A 21,707-nucleotide genomic window follows, 5' to 3' on the forward strand; every position below is an offset into this window, starting at 1 on the left:
GGGCAGATCCCCGGTGTGGGTGCAAGAGGTGGTGAATTTCTGCTCTGCAGGCGAGCCCCCGTCATCGTGTGCCGCTTGCCCCATGGCTGCTTGTGCGCTCTCTGGTGTGTGTGGGGGGAGTCCAGCCCTGGCCTCTGCTGGGTGCTGGCTGCAGGGATGGGGGGAGGGAGGGGTCGTGGTTTGGGGGAGAGGAGCACCCCGTGATCATCTCTTCCCCCCCCCCTCCTCCCAGGCTCCCTGAGGATGCGTCGGGCCCCTCCAAGCTGCCCAGCAGCCTATTCCACAACTGGCCCAAAGCGGGGCCGGGTGCCAAGCCCCCGAAGAGCGTGGAGTTCGACATCCGCCCGGCGCTGCGCCGTGCCCCCAGCCCCGCCACCCTGCCCAGCGAGCACAAAATCAGCCCGGCCCCCCGCCCCTCCTCCCTGCCCATCCTGCCCTCCGTGCCCCTCTACGGGGGCATCTACGACCTGCGGGGCTCCCCCCCCTCCGGCCCCTGCCCCTTCCCCGACTTCCCCTCCGGCAGCCGCTCCCTCTCGCCCACCCACTTCCTGCCCCCGGCCACGGACAAGCCCTTCGGCGCCAAGCCCCTGCCCTTCTGGACCAAATTCGACGTGGCCGACTGGCTGGAGTACCTGAAGCTGGGCGAGCACCGCGACCGCTTCCTGGACAACGAGATCGACGGCTCCCACCTGCCCTCGCTCACCAAGGAGGATTACATCGACCTGGGCGTCACCCGCGTCGGGCACCGCATGAACATTGACCGCGCCCTCAAGATCTTCCTGGAGAGGTGATGAGAGAATCCCCCGCCCCCAGGAGAGAGGGGAGCCCCCCCCAGCTGCCCTGAGGACACAGAGGCCTGAATGTATCTGACGCCAGGAGCAAGGAGAAGCCGTGCGGCAATGCCCCCACCCCGAGAGAGAGGGGCCCCCAGCAATGATCCCACCTTGGAAAGAAAGGGGCCTTGAATCCCATCGGGGGGACAGAGGGTACTGGGGGGTGAGGGAGGGAATCTGGTGTAATGGCACAGCGCCGGCTTGCACCATTGCACGCTTGTGCACCAGCTTGCGCTGTTGCTTACGCTTCCCTGCTCGCCTATGCACCCCCTTACATCATCACTAGCGTGTGCACGCTCTGTGTACCATCTGCTGCAACGTGTCCACTCGGCTACGCGCCAGCTTGTCCATTTGCACACTGAATGAGCGTACATTGTCACTTATGCATGTACGCTTGCTGCCATCTCACACCATTGCTGTGTGCACATTTTCCTATGCACTGGCTTGCACAATTGCTCATGTGCATGCTCACCTGTGCAACCACCAGCATCATCATCACTAGTGTCTGCACACTCTAGATACCACCCATTGCACATGTACACTCAGCTGTGCGCTAGCTTGCACATTTGCACACTGAGAATCAGTGTACGTTGTCGCTTGTGCATGCACAATTGCTGCCATATCCTACCATTGCTCATGTGGACACTTGGGTACGCGTGGGGTTGCACCAGTGCTCGTCTGCACCTTCAGCCTCATGACCGCTTGCACCATTGTCCACGTACTCATCTGCTTGAAACCTGCTTGTGCCATCAATCATGGGCACATTCAGCTGCTCACTAGCTTGCACCCTGCACTGCGCACCAGCTCGCACCATTGCCCACACATGCATACTTGGCTGGGCACCAGCTTGCACCATCACTCTCATGTGTACACGTGGAGCACTGGCTTGCACCACTGCCTGCATGAGGACAGTTGCCATCGCTTGTATGTGCACCTTCACCGTACCCTTCCCCCACCATCTTGCACACCAGCCCTCACTACCCTGCCACACGGGCTGGGTCACACTTTCTCACACACGTGTCAGGGGCTGCATGTGTCTTGCTGGGCTGTCCATGGATTTGGGGCAAGCCACCCCTCCTTCATGCTCCAAGGGGGAGGGGTGAATTGGGGAGCAGCAGGATTTAGGGTGGTGGTGGGGGACAGGCACAAGATGGGGGGTTCCTGAGGGTGATCCCAACTGGGGTGGGGTGGCTGTTGGCCAGGGGGACCCTCATCTGTTTTTAACCCTCCCTGCCACTCACTGGTCTCTGAATTTCTGCTCCCCTGGAACTGGGGGGGACACTAGGGCCCCTAGGCTCCCCGCCCCTGGCCGATGCTCAGCTGCCAAAGAATTGGGGAGTCGCTGGGGAGCCAGGACATCTGCCCTGCAGCTGGGTTGACGCCACAGGGATCGACTCTGCTCTGGACCGTGGGCGGCCCTCTGTTGTGACTGCTTGGGAGGGGGGTGTCCGGGGGGGGCCCTGTTTTTTTGCTGTGATCCCCAGCGTGAAGCTCCGTCCAGGGGGGTTCTCCCCTCCCACTTCTCACCACTTCAGGGATTGCAAAGCTGGGTCCTTCCCTGCTGGGGGCCCCCCCACATGCCCCCCCGTGGCCCCTTGGCTCTCTTGTCCCTCTTCCCCCCCCCTCCAATGGCCACCTGGCCGTCTCTAAGGGCTTTCGTCTCGTCTCATCTCGTCGGACTCTCAGCGCCGGCCCCCCTTAACCCCACGAGGGAGCGAAACGACAAACACTAGAATGTCTTCCAGACCCCCCCTACTGCCCCCCCTGCTGCTGGGACTCAACGCCTCCCTGACAACGCAGCCGGACGCCTGGGTTCTAGCCCTGCTCCTGGGATGTGGAGGGGGGACTAGTAGTGAGAGCAGGGAGGGGGCTGGGAGCCAGGACTCCTGGGTTCTCTCCAGGTTCTGGGAGGGGAGGGGGCTAGTGATGAGAGCGGGCGGGCTGGGAGCCAGGACTCCTGGGTTCTATCCAGGGGAGGGAGAGGGGCCTAGTGGTGAGAGCGGGGGGGAGCTGGGAGCCAGGACTCCTGGCTTCTATCCAGGGGAGGGGGGCTTGCTGCACCACCTTGTGGCCCTGGAGCAGGAGGAGAAGAGGACTGGGGTGTTGAATTCTCCAGACTGTCTGTCTCTAGGTTTGGGGGCTGATTCCCCAGGAAGGGGCGTCTGGGTGGACGCGGGGGGGGGGGAAGATACCTCCCAATGACTGCTCCCTCGCGGATCCCCCCTTGTGAAGAGGGGGTACCCTCATGCTCTTGTTGCCCCAGCGCCCAGCCCTGTTGTACCTGGGTGTCAGGTATAATTACATCCACCCACCCCCACTACAAGCCACACTTTCCTGTTGCCCTCACTTCAGACCCTTGCCTAGGGAAGTAGCTACAGTGGGAACCCAGGAGTTCTGGCTCCCAGCCCCGCCCCCATCACAGAAGCAGAGAGAGAATCCAGGAGTCCTGGCTCCCAGCCCCCCCCCCCCCCAGCTCTAACCCACTAGACCCCACTCCCCTCTGGGGAGAGAACCCAGGAGTTCTGGCTCCCCCCCCGCGCTCTAACCACAAGACCCCACTCCCCTCCCAGAGCTGGGGAGAGAACCCAAGTGTCCTGGATCCCAGCCCCCCCTCTCCCCCAGCAGAGACTCTTGAGACTGAATGTAATAAAACGTGCCAATTTCCAGATGGGAGGGGCTGCTTAAACTCCCTCTCCCCCCCAACTCTCCTGCTGTCATCTGTCCCCCCATCACCCTGTCTACCCCCCCTGCCGCTGATGCGTTCGCTGCCCCCTCCTTGTCCCGCAATTGATCCTCAGTCCCCCCACCTGGCTGCCAAATGTCCCCTTTCCGCTGTCCTCCCCCCCCACTGATCTGCCCTCCCCCTCGGCGATGTCGTTACCTCCCCCCACACGAGCCGGTGGCCCCCATCTCAGACTCCGACCTGTGTATAGAGCAACTGATGTATTTTACTGATTTTATTTGCAAATATAAACTCTATGGGGATACGGTTCACGGCAAGCGTGAGTTTGTGAGCGCGCGTGCAAGGCGGCTTTGCACACACATGTGCCCGTGGGGTTTATGCACCACGGGAGAGTGTGTCCGGAGGGGGGGGCGAGGAAAGGACTGTGTCTATCCCCCGCCATCACCAGGAAGGTGCTGTGTCTCCCTTCCCTCCCTCCTCTTGGGGGAGGAGTAAGTGGACTGCGCTAAGCCCCCCCCCCCCCGAAATACTCTTCCTTCCTGTCTGCCCCAAACTTCCCCCTCCAGGAGAGGGTAACAACCTAATACTGCTGCCTGTGCCAATGGGGATGGGGGTGTTGATCAGCTGGGGTCTCGCAGGGCCCTGTCGTCCCCCACCATGGAATCAGGGGGAGGGGGGAATCCACTCATGGAACCCTGGCGTCCGGGCCTCCCTGGTGCCCCTTCCCCCCATATTCCACTCACCAGCAGGAATGTTTTGGTGGGAAGTTAATCCATCCAATCAGGACATGGGGGGGGCGCGTAGGGAGGGGATCAGCGCCATGTGATTGGACCAGCTTATCCCAAGCGAGATGGTGGGCGGAGTCTCACGCGTGGTCGTGGAGTGGGTCCAGAACACGCAGCCCCGCCCACCTCCACCCCTTCACTTCATTATAGCCCCGCCCCCCAATTCACACTACCCCGGGAGGGGGCGGCTCTGTCCCTCCTCCCAGAGTTGGGGGGGGTGTCCCCCTGCCCCACTCACGGAGCATCCCCAATTCCCAGGACAAGAACCCACCCGAATCTTAGCCCCCCCCTCCAGGCAGGGCAGGAGGAGCTCCGAGTGCAAGGTACCCCTAGGCAGGGCTGGAACTTAAAGGAGGGGTGCCCAGGGGGTACCCAGTAATGGACGGATGGGGACAGGGACCTGCTGATGGCAGAGGGGAGCTTTACAGGCTGGGCCCCTGTTTGATAGGGTGCCTGCTAATGGGGGAGGGGGGTACTTCTGGGCAGCTAGTAGCAAGGGGTCCTGGTTAATAGGAGACCTGTCCTGTGAAGATAAGGAGTAGGGCAGGGTGGGGGCAGGCTCCTCACCCCCAGTGACCCCCCCCAACCGGAAAGAAAACCAACCCCAAGTTGGGACCCTCCCATCATCCAGCACTGAGCCACAGAAAGAGAGAGAGTGGGGACACCCAGCTCTAACCACCAGACCACACTCTCCTCCCAGAGCTGGAAAGAGAACCCAGGAGTCCTGGCTCCAAGTCCCCCCATTCTAACCACTAGCCCCCACTCCCCTCCCAGAGCTGGGGAGCCAGAACCCAGGAGTCCTGGGTCCTGGCTCCCCCTGCTCTAACCACCAGACCCCACTCCCCTCCCAGAGCCAGGGAGAGAACCCAGGAATCCTGGCTCCAAACCCTGTGCTCCATGGAGCCAGGCGATTGCTACATTTTGAACTCATGGAGTCCTCCCCCTTCACACCCATATTCACAGCTGGGTAATTAGCGTTGGCGCCTCCTCATTAATGAGCCCGCCTGGTGGAAAGTGGGTGGGGGAGGGGGTTAAACTCTCAGAAGGGCAGGGATGGGATTGGGTGTCCACAGGGCCCAGGCATACACAGACCCTCAAATCTCCATGTGCTCCCTGTGTGTCCCCCATGCACCTCACTAACCCCCTGCATCCCTAGAGTTCTCTGCACCAGCCCCACAACACCAGTATCTGCCCCACTCCCCTGGCACCCCACATGGAGCACCCCTGCAACCCCCCCCCAGCTGGCAGGGCCTCTGTATTCCAGCTCCCACCACCCCTTCCCAAACTGGCAGGTTCTCCAGCCCCCTCCCCCACGTTAATTCTCTCTGCAGCTCAGGAGATTAATTGGCGACTTGGCTAATTAAGTTAAAAGCTGAACCGGGAGACTGAACCGCAGAATGGCTGGGGCCCTGCCAGCTTTGGGTGGGGATCTGGGGCCAAATCAAAGCCAGAGCCTCATGGAAGGGCAGGCCCCATGTCCCATTGCCTGCCCCCCTGAGCCAGCCAGTCTCTGCCGTGGGGCTGGATGGGAGCTGGTGCCCCTAGAGGGGACAGGCCCTGGGCAGGCCCCATTCTCTGCTCCCCTGAGCCAGCTAGTCCCTGCCCTGGGGCCGGATGGGAGCTGGGGTAATGCTGTGGGGGATGCAGAGGATTATGACTGGGATTCCTGGGGTGCAGGGGACAGGGTTGCTTCTTGGGGCCTGCACTGCCCCCCCCCACTCCCTGGCAGCCCTGGGCTCTGCGCTGCTGTCTGCTTTTAATTAAATGGCCCATCTGGCTGGGTGCCGGGGACATGGGGCGTCTGGGACCCCGTTAATGTATCTTCAGGAATCGGAGCCAAGACGCTGCGTCCACATCTGGGGTGGGGTGCGGGCAAGGAAGTGGGGGTGGGGGTGTGATCCAGACAGGGACCTGGAGGGGGTGGGAGTGGCAGGAACCTGGGGGGAGGGGTACATTGAGAATTGAACTCCCCCCAGCCAGGTGAGAGCTTCCTGCTGCCCCCCACCTCCTACCCCTGGGCCCTCAAACTCTCCTGACCTTCCCTACACCTGTCCAACCACCCCCACTGCCCTGCCCCCCCACCCTTGACCCTGCTCCTGCCCGTCCCCGCCATCCGCTGGCCCTGGTGCAGCATGGGGAAAGATGCTGAATAGGCCCATTGCCATGGAGACTGTTTCCATGGAGATGGCCGGTCCTCACCCCCCGCTGCCAATCTTCCTGGAGGATCTGGGGCTGAATTGGGAGTGGGGTTGGGGTGGGGTGGGCACAGGAAAGCTGGGACTAGTGGGGGCGGGGCTGGGAGCCAGGATGCCTGGGTTCTCTTCCCGGTTGCTGGAGCAGAGTGGGGGCTAGTGGTTTAGAGCAGAGGGGTGTGGCTATGAGCCAGGACTCCTGGGTTCTGTCCCTGGCTCTGGGAGGGGAGTGGGGGGGGGGGGCTGGGAGCCAGGACTCCTGGGTTCTATCCCCAGCCTAGGGAGGGGAGGGGGGTAGTGGGTTAGAACAGGAGGGGCTGGGAGCCAGGACTCCTGGGTTCTCTCCCTGGCTCTAGGAGGGGTGACTAGGGTCTACTGGGTTAGAGGGGGACAGGGCAGGGAGCCAGGACTCCTGGGTCCTCTGTCTGACTTGGGGTGGTTTGATCTGTCTGGTCCTGGCTGTTGGGTTGGAGCTCAGCTTGCGCTCAGCCAGTCCCTGCCCCCCCCCGACCCGATCACCCCCCGAGCCCCAGATCTGGGTAATTGCTCTTTCTCATTGCGACTGGCCCTTCAGGCCCGGCTGTCGCTTGGCATCAGCGTCTGGCACCGAGACAGAGATGGGCCCCCACTCTGCCGGAGCCACACGGCCACCTCACACACGTGTGTTGTTCACCATCACTTGCATGCTCACCTCCTGGTTCCTGTGGCCAAGTCCCCATCCCGTCCCCCCCTTTGGGGGACCCTCCTCTCAGCTCATTCCTTTAGCACCCTCCCCCTGCCTGTTTGTAAAGCCCCCACCCTGTGCCCCTGCCAAGGTCAGATCCCCTACCACCCAGCCGGTCTGGCTCCCCCCACATCCAGCTTCCTGGACTGCCCCAGGTCCTGCTTTGGCCTGGAGGGTGGCCCCCAAGCTCCCTCCCTCCCTCCCTCCCCCCTGCCTTTTGGAGCTGCACCCAAGGGTGTGTAGCAGTGCGGGCATGGGTGTACACACTCCATGCACGCTGTCCTGAATCCTCAGCCGTGCAACACACAAGTGTGTGAGGGTGGGTGTGATTGTGTGTGCACGAGGTTCCCTTTAGCCCTAATTGCCCCCCCTCCCTGGCTTCAGGGCCCAGCCTGTCAGATGTGGCCCCCACAGCCCCTCAGTCACACGAGCAAGGCCTATGGCCCCACCCCCTAGCTGCCAGCCTGCTGCAGTGAACCCGTGTGTCAAGCTGCCCAGGCCTGTTGGGTGCATTGAGGAGCGCTAGGGATTTTGCATCGTGCTCCGGTGGCTCAGAGAGAGCGATGGGTGGGTCCCCCTGGGGTGTGTGTGCCAGAGGCAAGGGACGCACAAGCGCGGCACACGCATGTGCATGTAAGAGTGACCTGGATGCTCTCCCCAAGCCTTGCCAGGATCCCCCCCGCCCCCGCTGTGGCACCTTTGCCCAGCATGCAGCCACCTCTGGGGTGGGGTGCAGGGGGGCTGGGTACACGGGGACCCCTCGCCTGGTGCTGCGACATGATCCTCAGGGATGGGGTGCAGGGGGGCTGGGTACACGGGGACCCCTCTCCTCCCCCCAGCTATTCCCCTCTGCCCCCCCTCCCCCGCCCCCCCGGCTGGGGTGAACGGGCCCCGCAGCTCCCCGCCCCCTTCTTGGCGTCTCCGGCCGGGCGCGGACTCCCCCTGGCGGCCGGCGCGGGCCTTGCGGGGGGACCCGGCACCTGCTCGGTTCTGCTGCGCTCCCAGGCGCGGGGGAGGCGGGCGGAGGCGCATCGTCCCCGCGCAGCCGGCTCGGGTCGGTCGGCGGGGCTGGCGGCCCCGGCAGGTAGGGACCGGACCGCACCGCACCGCACAGCCCAGGAGGTGGGGGTGGGGAATCCAGCCCGGGGACACGCGGGGACTTGGGGTGCAAGGGGGGAGGAGGGGGAGCATGGGGCGCAGGGATGGGGGCTGAGGGGGGAACTGGGTTGGCAGAGAGAGATGGGGTCCAGGGAGGGGAGGATTTGAGGGGCATTGAGGGGGGAGCTTGGAGTGCCGGGAGGATTTGGGGGTGCATGGAGGGGGGATCTGGGGTGCACGGAGGGGGAAGATGGGGTGCAGGAGGGGGCTGAGGGAGGAGCTGGGTTGGCAGAGAGAGATGGGGTGCAGGGAGGGAAGGATTTGGGGGTGCATTGAGGAGGGCTAGGGTGCAGGGAGGGGTGGATTTGGGGGTGCAGAAGGGGATGCATTGAGGTGGGGGCTGGGGGGTGCAGGGTCTCTAGCGGATAGGAGTGGTGTGATGGGGGGCCTGTAGGTTCTCTAACCCAGGGGCAGTGGGTGCTGGGGTCTGGTGGGTCTGCAGGTTGGCGGGGGGGTCAGGGAGGACGCGGGGAATGTGTGGGAGGGGGATGCAGGGTCTCCTAGTCCCCAGTGTGCTCCCGCTTGTCTCCAGGAATGGGGGGAGGGAGTTGGGGGGAAGGGAATGCTGAGGGGGGGCTCAGGTCTCCTGGCCCCTGGGAGGGGCAGATGTACAGAAGTGGGGGCAGCGGGAGCCGCTCCCACGCAGCTGCATGCAGGGGGGTTCCCCTTCTCTCACCCCTCAGCGCAGGGTGTAATTAGGAGGCAGTCGCCTGTCGGGGTGGGGGGGTGTTTCTCAGACAAGGGAGCAGCCTCCTGGTGGCTGTTGTGCCAACACAACGCTAATGTGATTAGGAGCAAAACTGGAGCCAGCCCCGGACGTGAGTGTGCGAGCACCCCGGTGAGTGTGCGTGAGTGTGCGACACCAGCGCTGCTCCGGCTGGCTGCACATGAGACAAAGACTATGTGTGTGACAACAGTGTGGTTCATGCTGGGTGTGTGACAGAGAGAGCGAGACCGGGCAGGCATGATACTGTGCCGGTGTGCGAGAGAGAGGGGGTGAGTGTGCAATGCCCCCAGCTGCTCACACTCTGGGGTTCCCTGCAAGAGAAACCCCCCTTGGGGCTGACTGGGGTGTGTGGCAGAGATAGTGGATGACACACCGGTGTGTGGGGGCAGGTGTGGTCACGGGGGACATGGCAGGAGGGTGCTGGACTCCACAGCAGCATGCCAGGTCTCTGCTGTGGGGGGATCAAGGCCTGTTCATGGAGCTGGGGCTGGGGACTTGCCAGGCCAAGGATGGTTCAGTACTGGGACGGGGTGGGGACATAGGGCAGGGTCTGGGGGTTCGAGAGACAGTGGTACACCCCCCCGCTCTAACCATTAGCCTCCCCTCCCCTCCCCTCCCAGTGTCAGGGAGAGAACCCAGGTATTCTGGCTCCCAGATCCCCCCTCACTAGTCCCCACTCCCCTCCCAGTGCCAGGGAGAGAACGCAGGTGTCCTGGCTCCCAGCCCCCTCCCTGCTCTAACCCACTAGTTCCCACTCCCCTCTGGGTACCAGGGAGATAACTCAGGTGTCTTGGCTCCCGGAGGGGAGTGGGATGGGAGAGAGACTGGGAGGTGTCCTGGCTCCCAATACCCCCCTCAACCCACCAGACCCCACTCCCCTCCTGGAGCTGGGGAGAGAACCCAGGAGTCCGGCCACTCCATCCACGACCAGGCCTGGCTGCCTTTCACCAGCTTCCTCATCTATGAACCTCTCAGGCCTGAACGCTGGGAAGCAGCCCCCCCACCAAACCGCTGAGCCCCTGGAGGCTCTCCCTGCGGTGTGTGTATGGGGGGGAGGCGGGATCCTGGCAGCACCAAGCGACATATCGACCGGGCATGGCTGGATGTGCCCCGCGGGCAGCTCCGGTTACTGGAGCCGGGGCTGGGGGGAGCTGGGACTCCCTGGGTCCTATCCCTGGCTGCAAGTGGGGGGTCCGAGCACAGAGCTGCCTTCACGGCCTGCTCCCCACACACCCCTGCCCCTCTGTGCCCCCCACGCTGCCCCCTGGGCCAATCAGCAGCAGCCTTAATTCTACCCCGACCCCCGGGCGGGATGCTGTGAGTGGTGGTGGAGGGGGGTGTCTCTGTGCTTTGCTCTGACTGCCTGCGTCTGTCTACGGGGGTTTCCCTGGCCGTGCCCCCCCCGTACGGCACTGGTGACTCACCGTGCGGGGGAGCAGCAACTGAAGCCATGGGACTGACGGGGGGAGCAGGAGCGGAGAAATCCCAGCCCGGGGTGGGCCCGGGGCGTTCGCGAGCCGGCTCTCGGTTCATGCATGGGCGCCCCCCCCTTCTCGGCCCGGTTCGCACAAGCATGTGCCCCGAAGGGGTGTGTGTGTGGGGGGGCGTTTCACATTTCCCGGCCTGTCTCGGCACATGCGTGTGGGAGCGTGGCCAAGCCGTGTGCGCTGGCAGGTAGGAGTGGCCCCAGAGCGATGTGACAAGGAGCAGCTGCCTGGCCTGGCCTCAGGGGAAAGACGAGGACTCGGCCTGGCCAGGGCCCCCCGCATTGATCCCTACTCCCCCCCGACTGGCCCTTAACCCAAGCCCCCCCAGCTCTGCCCTGCCTCACCTCCCATGCTCTGGGCCAAGGCCCTTCTGTGCCCTGGGAGGGCGCGCAGGCTGGCTAGGGAGGTGGGGGGAGTGGGCGATGATGGGTGGGGGGAGGAATCTGGCCTGGCGCTTGGGTATTCAGGGCAGGCGAGAGGCTGAGGGGAGCCGAATGTGGTGGCAGCGGCGACACCTACGCTGGCACCGCGCGGCTCTGGGCCAGGCTGCTGTGGCTGGAAGCAGAAGTACGCCCCCTCCCCCCCCCAACCCCCTTCCCCCCCAGCCCCCTGGGGGAGACAGAGACAGTGCCCAGCCCCCGACAGCACGAGTCAGGAGAGAACCCAGGATTCCTGGCTCCCAGCCCCCCCCCGGCTCTAGCCCCTCAAACCCCACTCCCCTCCCAGAGCCGGGGAGAGAACCCAGGATTCCTGGCTCCCAGCTCCTCTCTCCAACCCTGGGTGACCTTGGGCTCTGGGGACGGGAGGGTCTCCAGGGCTGAGCAGAGATGAAGTGGGGGGGGTGAATAGGTGGGAGGGGGTGGGACTATGGATGGGGCAGAGGGGATATGGGTGGGAAGGAGGGGGGGGATGGAGTTATGGGGCTGGAAGAAGAGGTGGGAAGGCTGGGGTCTGGCGATGGGGGTGGGCAGGGATGGGGCTTGGGGGATGGGGTGCAGATGCCTCCATCTAATGATCTCCCACCCCCCACACACAGGTTCATGTGAATCTGGGGCAACCTTCCCCCATACCAAGGCTCCAATCAACACCCCTCCCCAGGAGAAGAATCTCTGAGCCACATCCCCCACCCCCACATGGAAATGCCCGGCCCCCGATTTCCCAGCTGGACTCCTGAACCCCAGGCCCTGTGAGCCCCCCCCCACCTCCCGTGGAGCATGGTTGTGGCTGGTCTCTACCACTGATCCTGGAGCCGCCTGGAGGGGGCACCCTCAAGGGCCTGTCCCCCCTGCCACATGGCCTTGGCAGCGTCCAGCATGGGAGACCTGGGCGCCTGTCCCCGACCAGCACAGACTCCCCAGAACTGGAACTGAGCCCCCACCCCACCCTCCCACCGGGCTGGCACCCTGCATCCGGGTCCGGCAGAACCAGCCACCCCACCTGCAACCCGAGCCGGCAGGAGACGGAGGCTGCTGAGCAGGTCAGTGAGGAGGGGACCTGGCCTGGAGGGGCACAGGGAGGGGAGTGCTGCTGGGTGTGCACGAGGGCGCATGTGCCAGTCTGTGGGCGCAGGGGAGCCTGCCCTCCTGGCTCTGCCTGAATGTGGGTCCACGGCCGGTGTGCGGCAGCGAGCGGCGGAGCCTAAGCCGTGTGTCAGTGCACAAGGCTTTGCACGTGGGTGTGGCTGCTTCAGACTGTAGGAGGGTGTGCAAGTGCAGGCGTGTGTGAGACTGGATGGCCCTGTGGGTGGAAACTTGTGAACAGGTGTTTGTGTGGATGGGTGTGGAAATGCACATGTGTCTGTGTGGGCACAGGTGTGCAAATCCACATGAGTTTGTGTGGGCATGGGTGTGCAAATGCACATGTTTGAGTATGGATATGCAAATGTGCATGCTTTTGGGTGTGCACATGTCTTCATGGACATGGGTGTGCAAATGCACGTGGGTTTGTGTGGGCATGGGCGTGCAAATGTTCCCATCGGTGTGGGTGTGCCCCCCCTGGGGCTCGCCCTGTGTCTCGGCTGGGCTGGCTGTCGGGAGCGATGCTGGCTGGGCCGCCCGGGGGGCAGCTCACGGGCTCTCCCTGCGGTAGGCAGATGGTGCGGCGCCATGTCAGGTGACTACGAGGAGGACGTGTGCCGTGGTGCGCTCACCCTGCTCAAGGAGCTCTGCTTCTCTCTGCGGGCGCTGGAGCAACACGAGAAATGCCTGGAGTTCACCGACCTGCTGCGGAACCGGGGGCACCCCCCGCCCACTGACTCGGGTAAGGAGCCGGACTCGGCCTGTGGGCGGGTCCCGGGGGGGCTGGCAGGTTGCGGGGGGGGCAGGGTTATGTCTACATTCGGTGGGGGCTGGGAAGGTGTGAGGGTCCTGTTCACGTCGATGTTTTGGGGCAGTTGGGGTATTGTGGGGGGACGTGGTCATGTCGACATTTCAGGCGGTGATGGGATATTACGGGGGGACGTGATCATGTCTACATTTCAGGCGGTGATGGGGTATTGTGCGGCGACGTGGTAATGTTGACATTACAGGCGGTGATGGGGTATTGTGGTGGGACGTGGTTATGTTGACTTTCCAAGCGGTGACGGAATATTACAGGAGGACGCGGTCATGTCTACATTTCAAGCGGTGATGGGGTATTGTGGGGGGACGAGGTCATGTCGATGTTTCAGGCGGTGATGGGGTATTGTGGGGGGACGTGGTCATGTCGATGTTTCAGGCGGTGATGGGGTATTGTGGGGGGACGAGGTCATGTCAATGTTTCAGGCGGTGATGGGGTATTGTGGGGGGACGAGGTCATGTCGATGTTTCAGGCGGTGATGGGGTATTGTGGGGGGATGTGGTCATGTCGATGTTTCAGGCGGTGATGGGGTATTGTGGGGGGACGTGGTCATGTCGATGTTTCAGGCGGTGATGGGGTATTGTGGGGGGACGTGGTCATGTTGATGTTTCAGGCGGTGATGGGGTATTGTGGGGGGACGTGGTCATGTTGATGTTTCAGGCGGTGATGGGGTATTGTGGGGGGACGTGGTCATGTTGATGTTTCAGGCGGTGATGGGGTATTGTGGGGGGACAAGGTCATGTCGACATTCCAGGCGGTGACAGGATATTATGGGGGGATGTGGTCGTGTCCACCTTTCAGGCGGTGATGGAGTCTGGGGGGGACACGTGGTCATGTCGACGTTCCAGGTGGCGGCAGTGGGATACTGGGAGTGGGGGCGCGGCCCTCTCTTCGTGCCCAGGGGGCTGGGGTACCGATGGGAGGACGGGGTCTCCAGCCTGCCTCTCCCGTGTCCCCTCCCGCCGCTCACAGCCTCTGCCCCGCACAGACATCTCCGTCAGCCTGCTGTCCGTCATCGTCACCTTCTGCGGCATTGTGCTGCTGGGGGTCTCGCTCTTCGTCTCCTGGAAGCTCTGCTGGGTCCCCTGGCGGGACAAGGGGGCCTCGCCCGCGCCGCGCAAGGACCAGGGCCTCCACGGCCACCTGCACCACTCGCCCTTCGGCGACCTGCTGGTGGAGCGCGTGGAGCTGGGCCCCGAGATGCCCGAACGCTCCTACCTCGACATGGACTCCTACCCTGAGGCCACCCTCAAGCTGAGCCAGACCTCGCCCGACCTGCCGGTGGAGGGGCAGGTGGGCCCCAAGGAGGGCAGCGGCCTGCCCAATGCGCACTCCCACCAGCAGGTGGCCACCTTGGCGCCCACCCCCAGGTGAGGCCCAGGGCCGCCCTTGCCTCCCACTAGGGGGCAGCAGGAGCGTACCTGGCATGGGAGGGGGAACCAAAGGGGGGATGTGTCTCAGGGGGGCAGGGGGAGTACCTGGGGTTTCACAAGGGGAGCGCATTCGGGGGGGAGCTTCCCCCCGCTCCCAGCCCCATAGCTCCTGCCACAGGTGGGTTGGGGGGCACCCCATGTCTCAGTGCGCCCCTCCCAACTCCCGCCCCCTCGCAGGTACAACACCCTGCCGCGCCCCGTGACCCAGCAGCTGTCCAGCCCGGAGGTGGTCGGCCACGGCGGGGAGGACAAGCCGGAGCAGGCCACCAGCATCGGTCAGATCAAGCCGGAGCTGTACAAGCAGCGGGCGGGCGAGGTGGAGCACCGTAAGGCGGAGGGTCCTCCCTGCGGACGCATCAGCTTCGCCCTGCGCTACGCTTACGCCTCAGAGCAGCTGGTGGTGAAGATCCTGCGGGCGCTGGACCTGCCGGCCAAGGACGCCAACGGCTTCTCCGACCCCTACGTCAAGATGTACCTGCTGCCCGACCGCAAGAAGAAGTTCCAGACCAAGGTGCACCGCAAGACGCTCAACCCCGTCTTCAACGAGACTTTCAACTTCAACGTCCCCTTCGCCGAGCTGCCGGGACGCAAGCTGCACTTCAGCATCTACGACTTTGACCGCTTCTCCCGCCACGACCTCATCGGGCAGGTGGTGCTGGACAACTTGCTGGAGATGGCAGAGCGGGATGAGGAGACACCCATCTGGAGGGATATTCTGGAGGGCAGCTCGGTGAGTGAGACCATGGGGGATGGCAGGGGAGGGTTGTGGGAGGTGTGAGCGGGACGGGAGGCTGGCACAATCGTCAGCTCAGCCCCTCTCTGTCTCAATTCAGCTCATCTCTTCACCCCAACCCAAATTTAACCCAATGCAAACCCAACCCTGCTCAATGCAAGTCAACCTTAACTCAACCCAATCCAAATTCAACCTCAACTCATCTCAATCCAGCCCAGACTGACCCAACTCAACCCCAACCCCGTGTCAACTCAGTTCAACTCAAACCCAACGTTCAACGCTCAAAACAACTCAACACAACTCAACATAACTCCATTCAACTCGATCCATCTCCCCGGTCCAGACCCACCAACTCGATCCACCTTCCATTCCAGCCCCTCAACCCAAGCCCACTCCCCAGCCCAGCCCTGCTCCCAGTACCCGCACCCAGCCATCCTGCTGGAGATGCCAGAGTGGGAGAAGGTAGCTTGTCTGGGGGGCCAGCGTGGTGAGACCCCAGGGAGACGGGATGGGTCTCAGTCCAGGGAGTGAGAGATGCAATCTGGGGAGGGGGATAATGTGGGGTGATCCCAATCCAGGGGTAGGATGCGGCCTCGAGTGTGGGGCAGGGTCCCAGCTTGGCGAGAGCCGTGGTATCTAACAGCCCCCCCACCTGGCTTCCCCCTGGACCCTGCCATTCCCCTCCAGTACCCACTCCTTCCCCTCCCTCCAGCTCCTGGTGGCTTCGACCCAATTCTGCCTGGATTTCCAGCTGGGGTGTTTTTGAATATTTTAGCTGAATTTGTTGTTTATGAAACTGATGGGTAATTAGAGCAGCCAGGTAGGTGTGCTCCCCTCCCCCGCCCAGCCCGGATGCTGCCCCTCACTCCCGACCCGCAGCCCCCTGCTAGCCGAGCCCTGGCCCCCCCCCCCCCCCCCCCGAGCCCTGCTGGTGCCCCTCACTCCCGACCCGCAGCCCCCTGCTAGCCGAGCCCTGGGCCCCCCCCCCGAGCCCTGCTGGTGCCCCTCACTCCCAACCCGCAGCCCCCTTCTAGCCGAGCCCTGGGCCCCCCCCCCAGCCCTGCTGGTGCCCCTCACTCCCGACCCGCAGCCCCCTGCTAGCCGAGCCCTGGGCCCCCCCCCCAGCCCTGCTGGTGCCCCTCACTCCCAACCCGCAGCCCCCTTCTAGCCGAGCCCTGGGCCCCCCCCAGCCCTGCTGGTGCCCCTCACTCCCGACCCGCAGCCCCCTGCTAGCCGAGCCCTGGGCCCCCCCCCCCGAGCCCTGCTGGTGCCCCTCACTCCCAACCCGCAGCCCCCTTCTAGCCGAGCCCTGGGCCCCCCCCCCAGCCCTGCTGGTGCCCCTCACTCCCGACCCGCAGCCCCCTGCTAGCCGAGCCCTGGGCCCCCCCCCGAGCCCTGCTGGTGCCCCTCACTCCCAACCCGCAGCCCCCTTCTAGCCGAGCCCTGGGCCCCCCCCCAGCCCTGCTGGTGCCCCTCACTCCCGACCCGCAGCCCCCTGCTAGCCCGGCCCTGGGCCCCCCCCAGCCCTGCTGGTGCCCCTCACTCCCGACCCGCAGCCCCCTGCTAGCCGAGCCCTGGGCCCCCCCCCCCCGAGCCCTGCTGGTGCCCCTCACTCCCGACCCGCAGCCCCCTGCTAGCCCGGCCCTGGGCCCCCCCCAGCCCTGCCGGTGCCCCTCACTCCCGACCCGCAGCCCCCTGCTAGCCGAGCCCTGGGCCCCCCCCCAGCCCTGCCCTGCCTTTATTATTGTCCCATCACGCTGGCTCCGGCTCTGGTGTTGGCATCAATTGGAGGCGGTTTGGGGTTTGAGCTGCGGGAAGTCAGCTGATTTTCAGGTGAGGGAAAGGGCGGGGGAGGGTAAGGACCAGGTCTGGGTGTGTGTGTGCCCTGCCCCTCCCCCATGGTGCTCTGTCGGTCCCTGGGGTGGGGGTGGGGGGCAGTGGGAGCTGCGCCCCCTCCCACCTCCCCCACGCCCTCCCCACCAGGAAATCCACCTGCTGCTGTAGCTCCAGCCTCAGCATCCGAAGAGGGGGGAACTGGGAACCAGCCCCAGACAGTCCCTGGTCCTGCTCCCTGCAGCCCTGGCCCCACAACCCCCCCCCCCACTGGGGCAGCACCCCTTACTGTGCCCCCCACTCCCTGCAGCAGAGTGCCCCCTAGCGCTGCACCGGGGGTCGGAGCCAGTGCAGAAGGTAAGGGGAGACTGCCTGCTACTGCATCCCTGCCCCACTCCCGGCAGGGGGGCTGCAGGTTGGGAGTGAGGGGCACCAGCAGGGCCGGGGGGAGCCCAGGGCTGGGCTAGCAGGGGGCTGCGGGTCAGGAGTGAGGTGCACCAGCAGGGCTGGGGGGGGCAGGGCCGGGCGAGCAGGGGGCTGTGGGTCGGGAGTGAGGGGCACCGCAATGGGGTCAGCAGTGACTCAGGAAATCTGGCCCGTCTCTTGTCTGCCTCTCGCTCTCCTCAGCCAGTTCCCGGGGGCCGGTGGTGGCCGGGCGCCAGGGGCCAGGCGGGCATTAATATTCATGGGCAGGAAGTCGCTGCAGCCTGGTAAAGGGGCATGAAATATTCAGGCTGCCGGCGCGCGGGGTCACTCACCCCCCCCCCTCCCTGCAGGAGAAGGCCGACCTGGGGGAGGTGAATTTCTCCCTCTGTTACCTGCCCACCGCTGGCCGCCTGACTGTGACCATCATCCGGGCCTCCAACCTCAAAGCCATGGACCTGACTGGCTTCTCAGGTCAGGGACTGAGGGGTCTGCATTGGGGGGGGGGCAGGCTGTGCCAGAGGGGTGGGGGGCTGGGATGGGTGGCTGTGGGTGCTATAGGGGGTGGGAGCTGGGGACGCTGCTGGATTGGGGGAGGCACCGAAGGGGTGGCCGGGGAGGGGGGCTGCTGGCACTGGGAGATGTGGAGCTGGGGAAACCCCCCCCATTCGACCCATATCTGATAACACCCCCCCCCAGACCCCTACGTCAAGGCCTCGCTCATGTGCGAGGGGCGGCGGCTGAAGAAACGCAAGACGTCCATCAAGAAGAACACCCTGAACCCCAGCTACAACGAGGCCCTCGTCTTCGACATCCCACACGAGAGCACCGAGCATGTCAGCCTCACCATCACTGTCATGGACTACGATTGGTGAGCACGGCCACTCGGCGCACGGGGGGGCAGGACGCCTGGGTTCCACCTCCCGGCTCTGTGAATGGGGAGTGGGGGCTAGTGGGTTAGAGCAGGGGGCTGGGAGCCGATGTCACAGAGTCCCCGGGCGATGCTCTGGATCTGCTCCCTATGAAGCCAGGCAGGACTCTGGGGAGTCTCCTCTCCGGGAGCAGCCTGTCTGCAGGACACACAGCTCACCCGGCTGCCCCCTTCCTGGGGCTGACCCCGGAGCATTCAGCATCCTCTGCCCCTCCGGGCGCGTCCCACAACCAGTCCGCCCAGGCGGGGTCCTGGGGGGTCCAGAGGGTCCTGCCCCCCAACTCCGCAGTCAGACGTGACTCTCAGCCCAGTAACACAGAAGGTTTATTAGACGACAGGAACATGGTCTAAACCAGAACTTGTAGGTGCAGAGAACAGGACCCCTCAGCTGGGTCCATTCTGGGGGGCAGGGAGCCAGACAACCCCGTCTGCACTTCACTCCATGTCCCCAGCCAGCCCCAAACTGAAACTCTCCCCAGCCCCCCTCCTCTGGCCTTTGTCCCTTTCCCGGGCCAGGAGGCCACCTGATTCCTTTGTTCTCCAACCCTTTAGCTCTCACCTTGCAGGGGGGAAGGGCCCAGGCCATCAGCTGCCAGGAAACAGGGTGTCGGCCCTTCTCTGTGTCCAGACCCCTGCCCACACCTGCCCTCTAGGGCTCTGCAATGATCACACATCCCTATCCCACCCGCTAGACACCCAAGAACTGCACAGGGGAAACTGAGGCACCCCCACAGTATTCAGAGGAAACATCAAGAACAGTCCCACTTTGTCACGGGCTAGTGGGTTAGATAAGGGGGGCTGGGAGCCAGGACGTTTGGGTTCTCTCCCCGCCTCTGGGTCCCCATGGGCAGGGCAGGGTCCAGCATCGATTGGTCTGTTTCTCCCCCAGCATCGGGCACAATGAGGTGATCGGGATGTGCCGGGTGGGGAGCGACGCCGAGGGGCCGGGCCGGGAGCACTGGGCCGAGATGTTGGCCAACCCCCGCAAACCCATCGAGCACTGGCACCAGCTGGTGGAGGTAATGGGGCGGGGAGTGGGGTCATGCTGGGGGGTTGGGGAGATGAGTTGCAGGGAGCATGCTGTGGGATGTGGCCTGGCAGGTGCATCGAGGGGTTCCTTGCCATGGGGCATGGGCATTTGGGGGCACATGGGGGGTCATGCTACATGGGGTGGCCCTGGGGGTGCAGGGGAGATGGGTTGGAGGGTGTTGGGAGGGGGCAGGCTTTGGGGTCAGGGAGGGGTCACCTGTGGGGCAGAGGGGATGTGGATGGGCAGGCGTGTACTATGGGGAAGGGGACAGGGAAGGACATGGTGGGGGGTTGTGCTGTGGAGGTCTGGAGGGGGGTTGGGAGAAGGGGCTGGGGGGCTGGTGTCATCTCTGACCCCACTGCTCCCCTTTCCAGGAGAAAACCCTGAACAGCTACATCTCCAAGAGTGCCCAGCGCGACAAGCCCAGCATCGTAGTGGAGAGTGTCCCCTCGGATTAGCCCCCCGCCGGGACCCCCAGGGGCCGTGAGTATTTAGGCACCGGGGGCTGCAGGTCGGGAGTGAGGGGCACCGGCAGGTCTGGGGGGGCCCCAGGGCTGGGCTAGCAGGGGGCTGCAGGTCAGGAGTGAGGGGCACCGGCAGAGCTGGGGGGGGTTCAGGGTTGGGCTAGCAGGGGGCTGCAGGTCAGGAGTGAGGGGCACCAGCAGGGCTGGGGGCGGGGGTCAGGGCTAGCAGGGGATTGCGGGTTGGGAGTGAGGGGCACCAGCAGGGCTGGGGGCGGGGGTCAGGGCTAGCAGGGGATTGCGGGTTGGGAGTGAGGGGCACCAGCAGGGGGCTGTGGGTCGGGAGTGAGGGGCACCGGCAGAGGTGAGTGGATTCTCTCTCCCCCCCCAGGATCGTGGCTGGTGTCCCTGGTTCTGCGCTGTTCTCCGTGTCCAGGGGGAGGCGCCGTCAGGAGTTCTGTGTGTGTTGGGGGGGCCGTGGGGATGGGGGTGTCATTTTTTCTCTAAGCCATAGGAGAAGCCAGGACCGAGCTGTCTCCAAATGCCTCTCCCTCCCTGGAGCTGATTTGTGTGTGTTTGGGGTGGGAGACCACAGGCTGGGAGCCCCCCTCTACTCAGTGACTTGCATGTTGTAGGGGGTGGGGGGCTGCCACACCCCCGCCCCTCATGGCGGGGGCAGGTTGCCTGGCTTTAGCTGCACCCACGCACTGTGAACCCAGGTGTCCGGGGATCTGCATCTCATCCTGAAGAGGAAGGATCTCTTGGCTGGTTCATTCCACACCCCTGCGTCCCCCCGCCCCGACCGTTGGTTCCTGCTGCCCGCCCCCCAGTGCTGAGAAGAGACCCCTGCACTGTGCGGGGGCTGCATCACCCCCCAATGACTGACTCATCTGGGGGGGCAGAGCTATTTGCAGTGACCCTCAAAGCACCTGGCTTCCCCTGACTGAAATGGGGGTCATGACCACCCCCAGGGGACTTCATGCTTGATCTGGACTTGGTGGGGGGAACATGTCTCCCCCCCCAACTTGTTTCTTGGTGATTTGCATGAACATGATTTCCACACACCCGCCCCGCAGCCGTGGTGTGTGGGTGTGTGTGTGGGGGGAGAAGAACCCAGGCGTCCGGATGCCCCCCCCCCAAGAGCGTAGGGACGGTGGGGTCCGGGGAATCCATCTCGGAGAACCCAGACATCCAGTTCCTGTCTGTCTCCCCCCCCCGCCCCCTACGCATGTCTGTACCTTTGTCTGTCTGCGTTTCTCTGTCCGTCCGTCCCCCGATGATCCACCCTGGGTCTTTGTTTTTAAGTGTATGAGGGGGAAAGAAACCAACCCGCCCCCCCCCAGGCCTACCTGACCAAGTGAAAACACCTCTGGAAAAGCCATAGACCCCTGCCCGCCCCCCACCCCCGGGGCAGGGCTCCTAGCGTGCTGGGTGGGGGGCGGGGAGGGGGAGCAGGCAGGGTTCTGGCCATAACATTCTGCAATAGCGTCACGGGAACTCGGAGCTGCTGCTAATGTGACCTTAACAATAAATCTGGTGAGCGGTGACTGCTGGGCCTGAAGTGTCCCGGACCCCCCTCCCCTGGGCCCCCCTCTTCCCTCCAACCCCCTGCAGCAAGACACTGCCCCCTGCTGCCCCACCCACCCTGGGCTGTAAAGAGCTGGGGGGGTGGGCTGGGAGCCTGGACTCCTGGGTTCTCTCCCCGGCTGTGGGAGGGGAGTGGGGGCTAGTGGTTAGAGCAGTGGGGGGCTGGGAGCCCAGACTTCTGGGTTCTCTCCTGGCTCTGGGAGGGGGGTGGGGGCTAGTGGTTAGAGCTGGGAGCCAGGACTCCTGGGTTCTATGCTAGCTCGGTGGGGGGGGTGTTCTTTAATTAACACTTATTTGTCCGGGGCAGGGGGAGGCGGTTTGAAGGAGGAGTGTCAGTGGTTCACGGCAGG

General features: G+C 64.4%; 2 protein-coding genes across 4 annotated transcripts in view; both read left to right on the plus strand.

The window, feature by feature from the left end:
- The window catches only part of SHANK1 (SH3 and multiple ankyrin repeat domains 1), a 38,369-nt gene extending 34,546 nt beyond the window's left edge, over positions 1 to 3,823 (plus strand). The window contains 1 exon segment of the mRNA XM_043501097.1: positions 233 to 3,823. Within this exon segment, the coding sequence (XP_043357032.1) occupies positions 233 to 791 (559 nt within the window). The 3' untranslated portion in view covers positions 792 to 3,823.
- Positions 3,824 to 8,153: 4,330 nt separating this feature from the next.
- Positions 8,154 to 21,311, plus strand: SYT3 (synaptotagmin 3). Of its 3 annotated transcripts, none has more exons than XM_038381741.2 (10): positions 8,154 to 8,301; positions 11,626 to 12,066; positions 12,682 to 12,848; positions 13,915 to 14,296; positions 14,537 to 15,089; positions 17,702 to 17,822; positions 18,048 to 18,219; positions 19,169 to 19,298; positions 19,684 to 19,792; positions 20,162 to 21,311. In XM_038381741.2, exons 3-9 carry the CDS (start codon positions 12,695 to 12,697, stop codon positions 19,765 to 19,767), a joined length of 1,596 nt encoding a protein of 531 aa, XP_038237669.1. In that variant the 5' UTR covers positions 8,154 to 8,301; positions 11,626 to 12,066; positions 12,682 to 12,694; the 3' UTR covers positions 19,768 to 19,792; positions 20,162 to 21,311. The 3 variants fall into 3 exon arrangements, with proteins under 3 accessions (XP_038237669.1, XP_038237667.1, XP_043357047.1); XM_038381739.1 differs by having other exon boundaries at positions 8,170 to 8,301; positions 12,678 to 12,848; XM_043501112.1 differs by lacking the exon at positions 8,154 to 8,301 and adding an exon at positions 9,072 to 9,213.
- Positions 21,312 to 21,707: the final 396 nt, after the last annotated feature.

Source organism: Dermochelys coriacea, chromosome 23 (genome assembly GCF_009764565.3).
Source record: "Dermochelys coriacea isolate rDerCor1 chromosome 23, rDerCor1.pri.v4, whole genome shotgun sequence".
Lineage (NCBI taxonomy): Eukaryota > Metazoa > Chordata > Testudines > Dermochelyidae > Dermochelys > Dermochelys coriacea.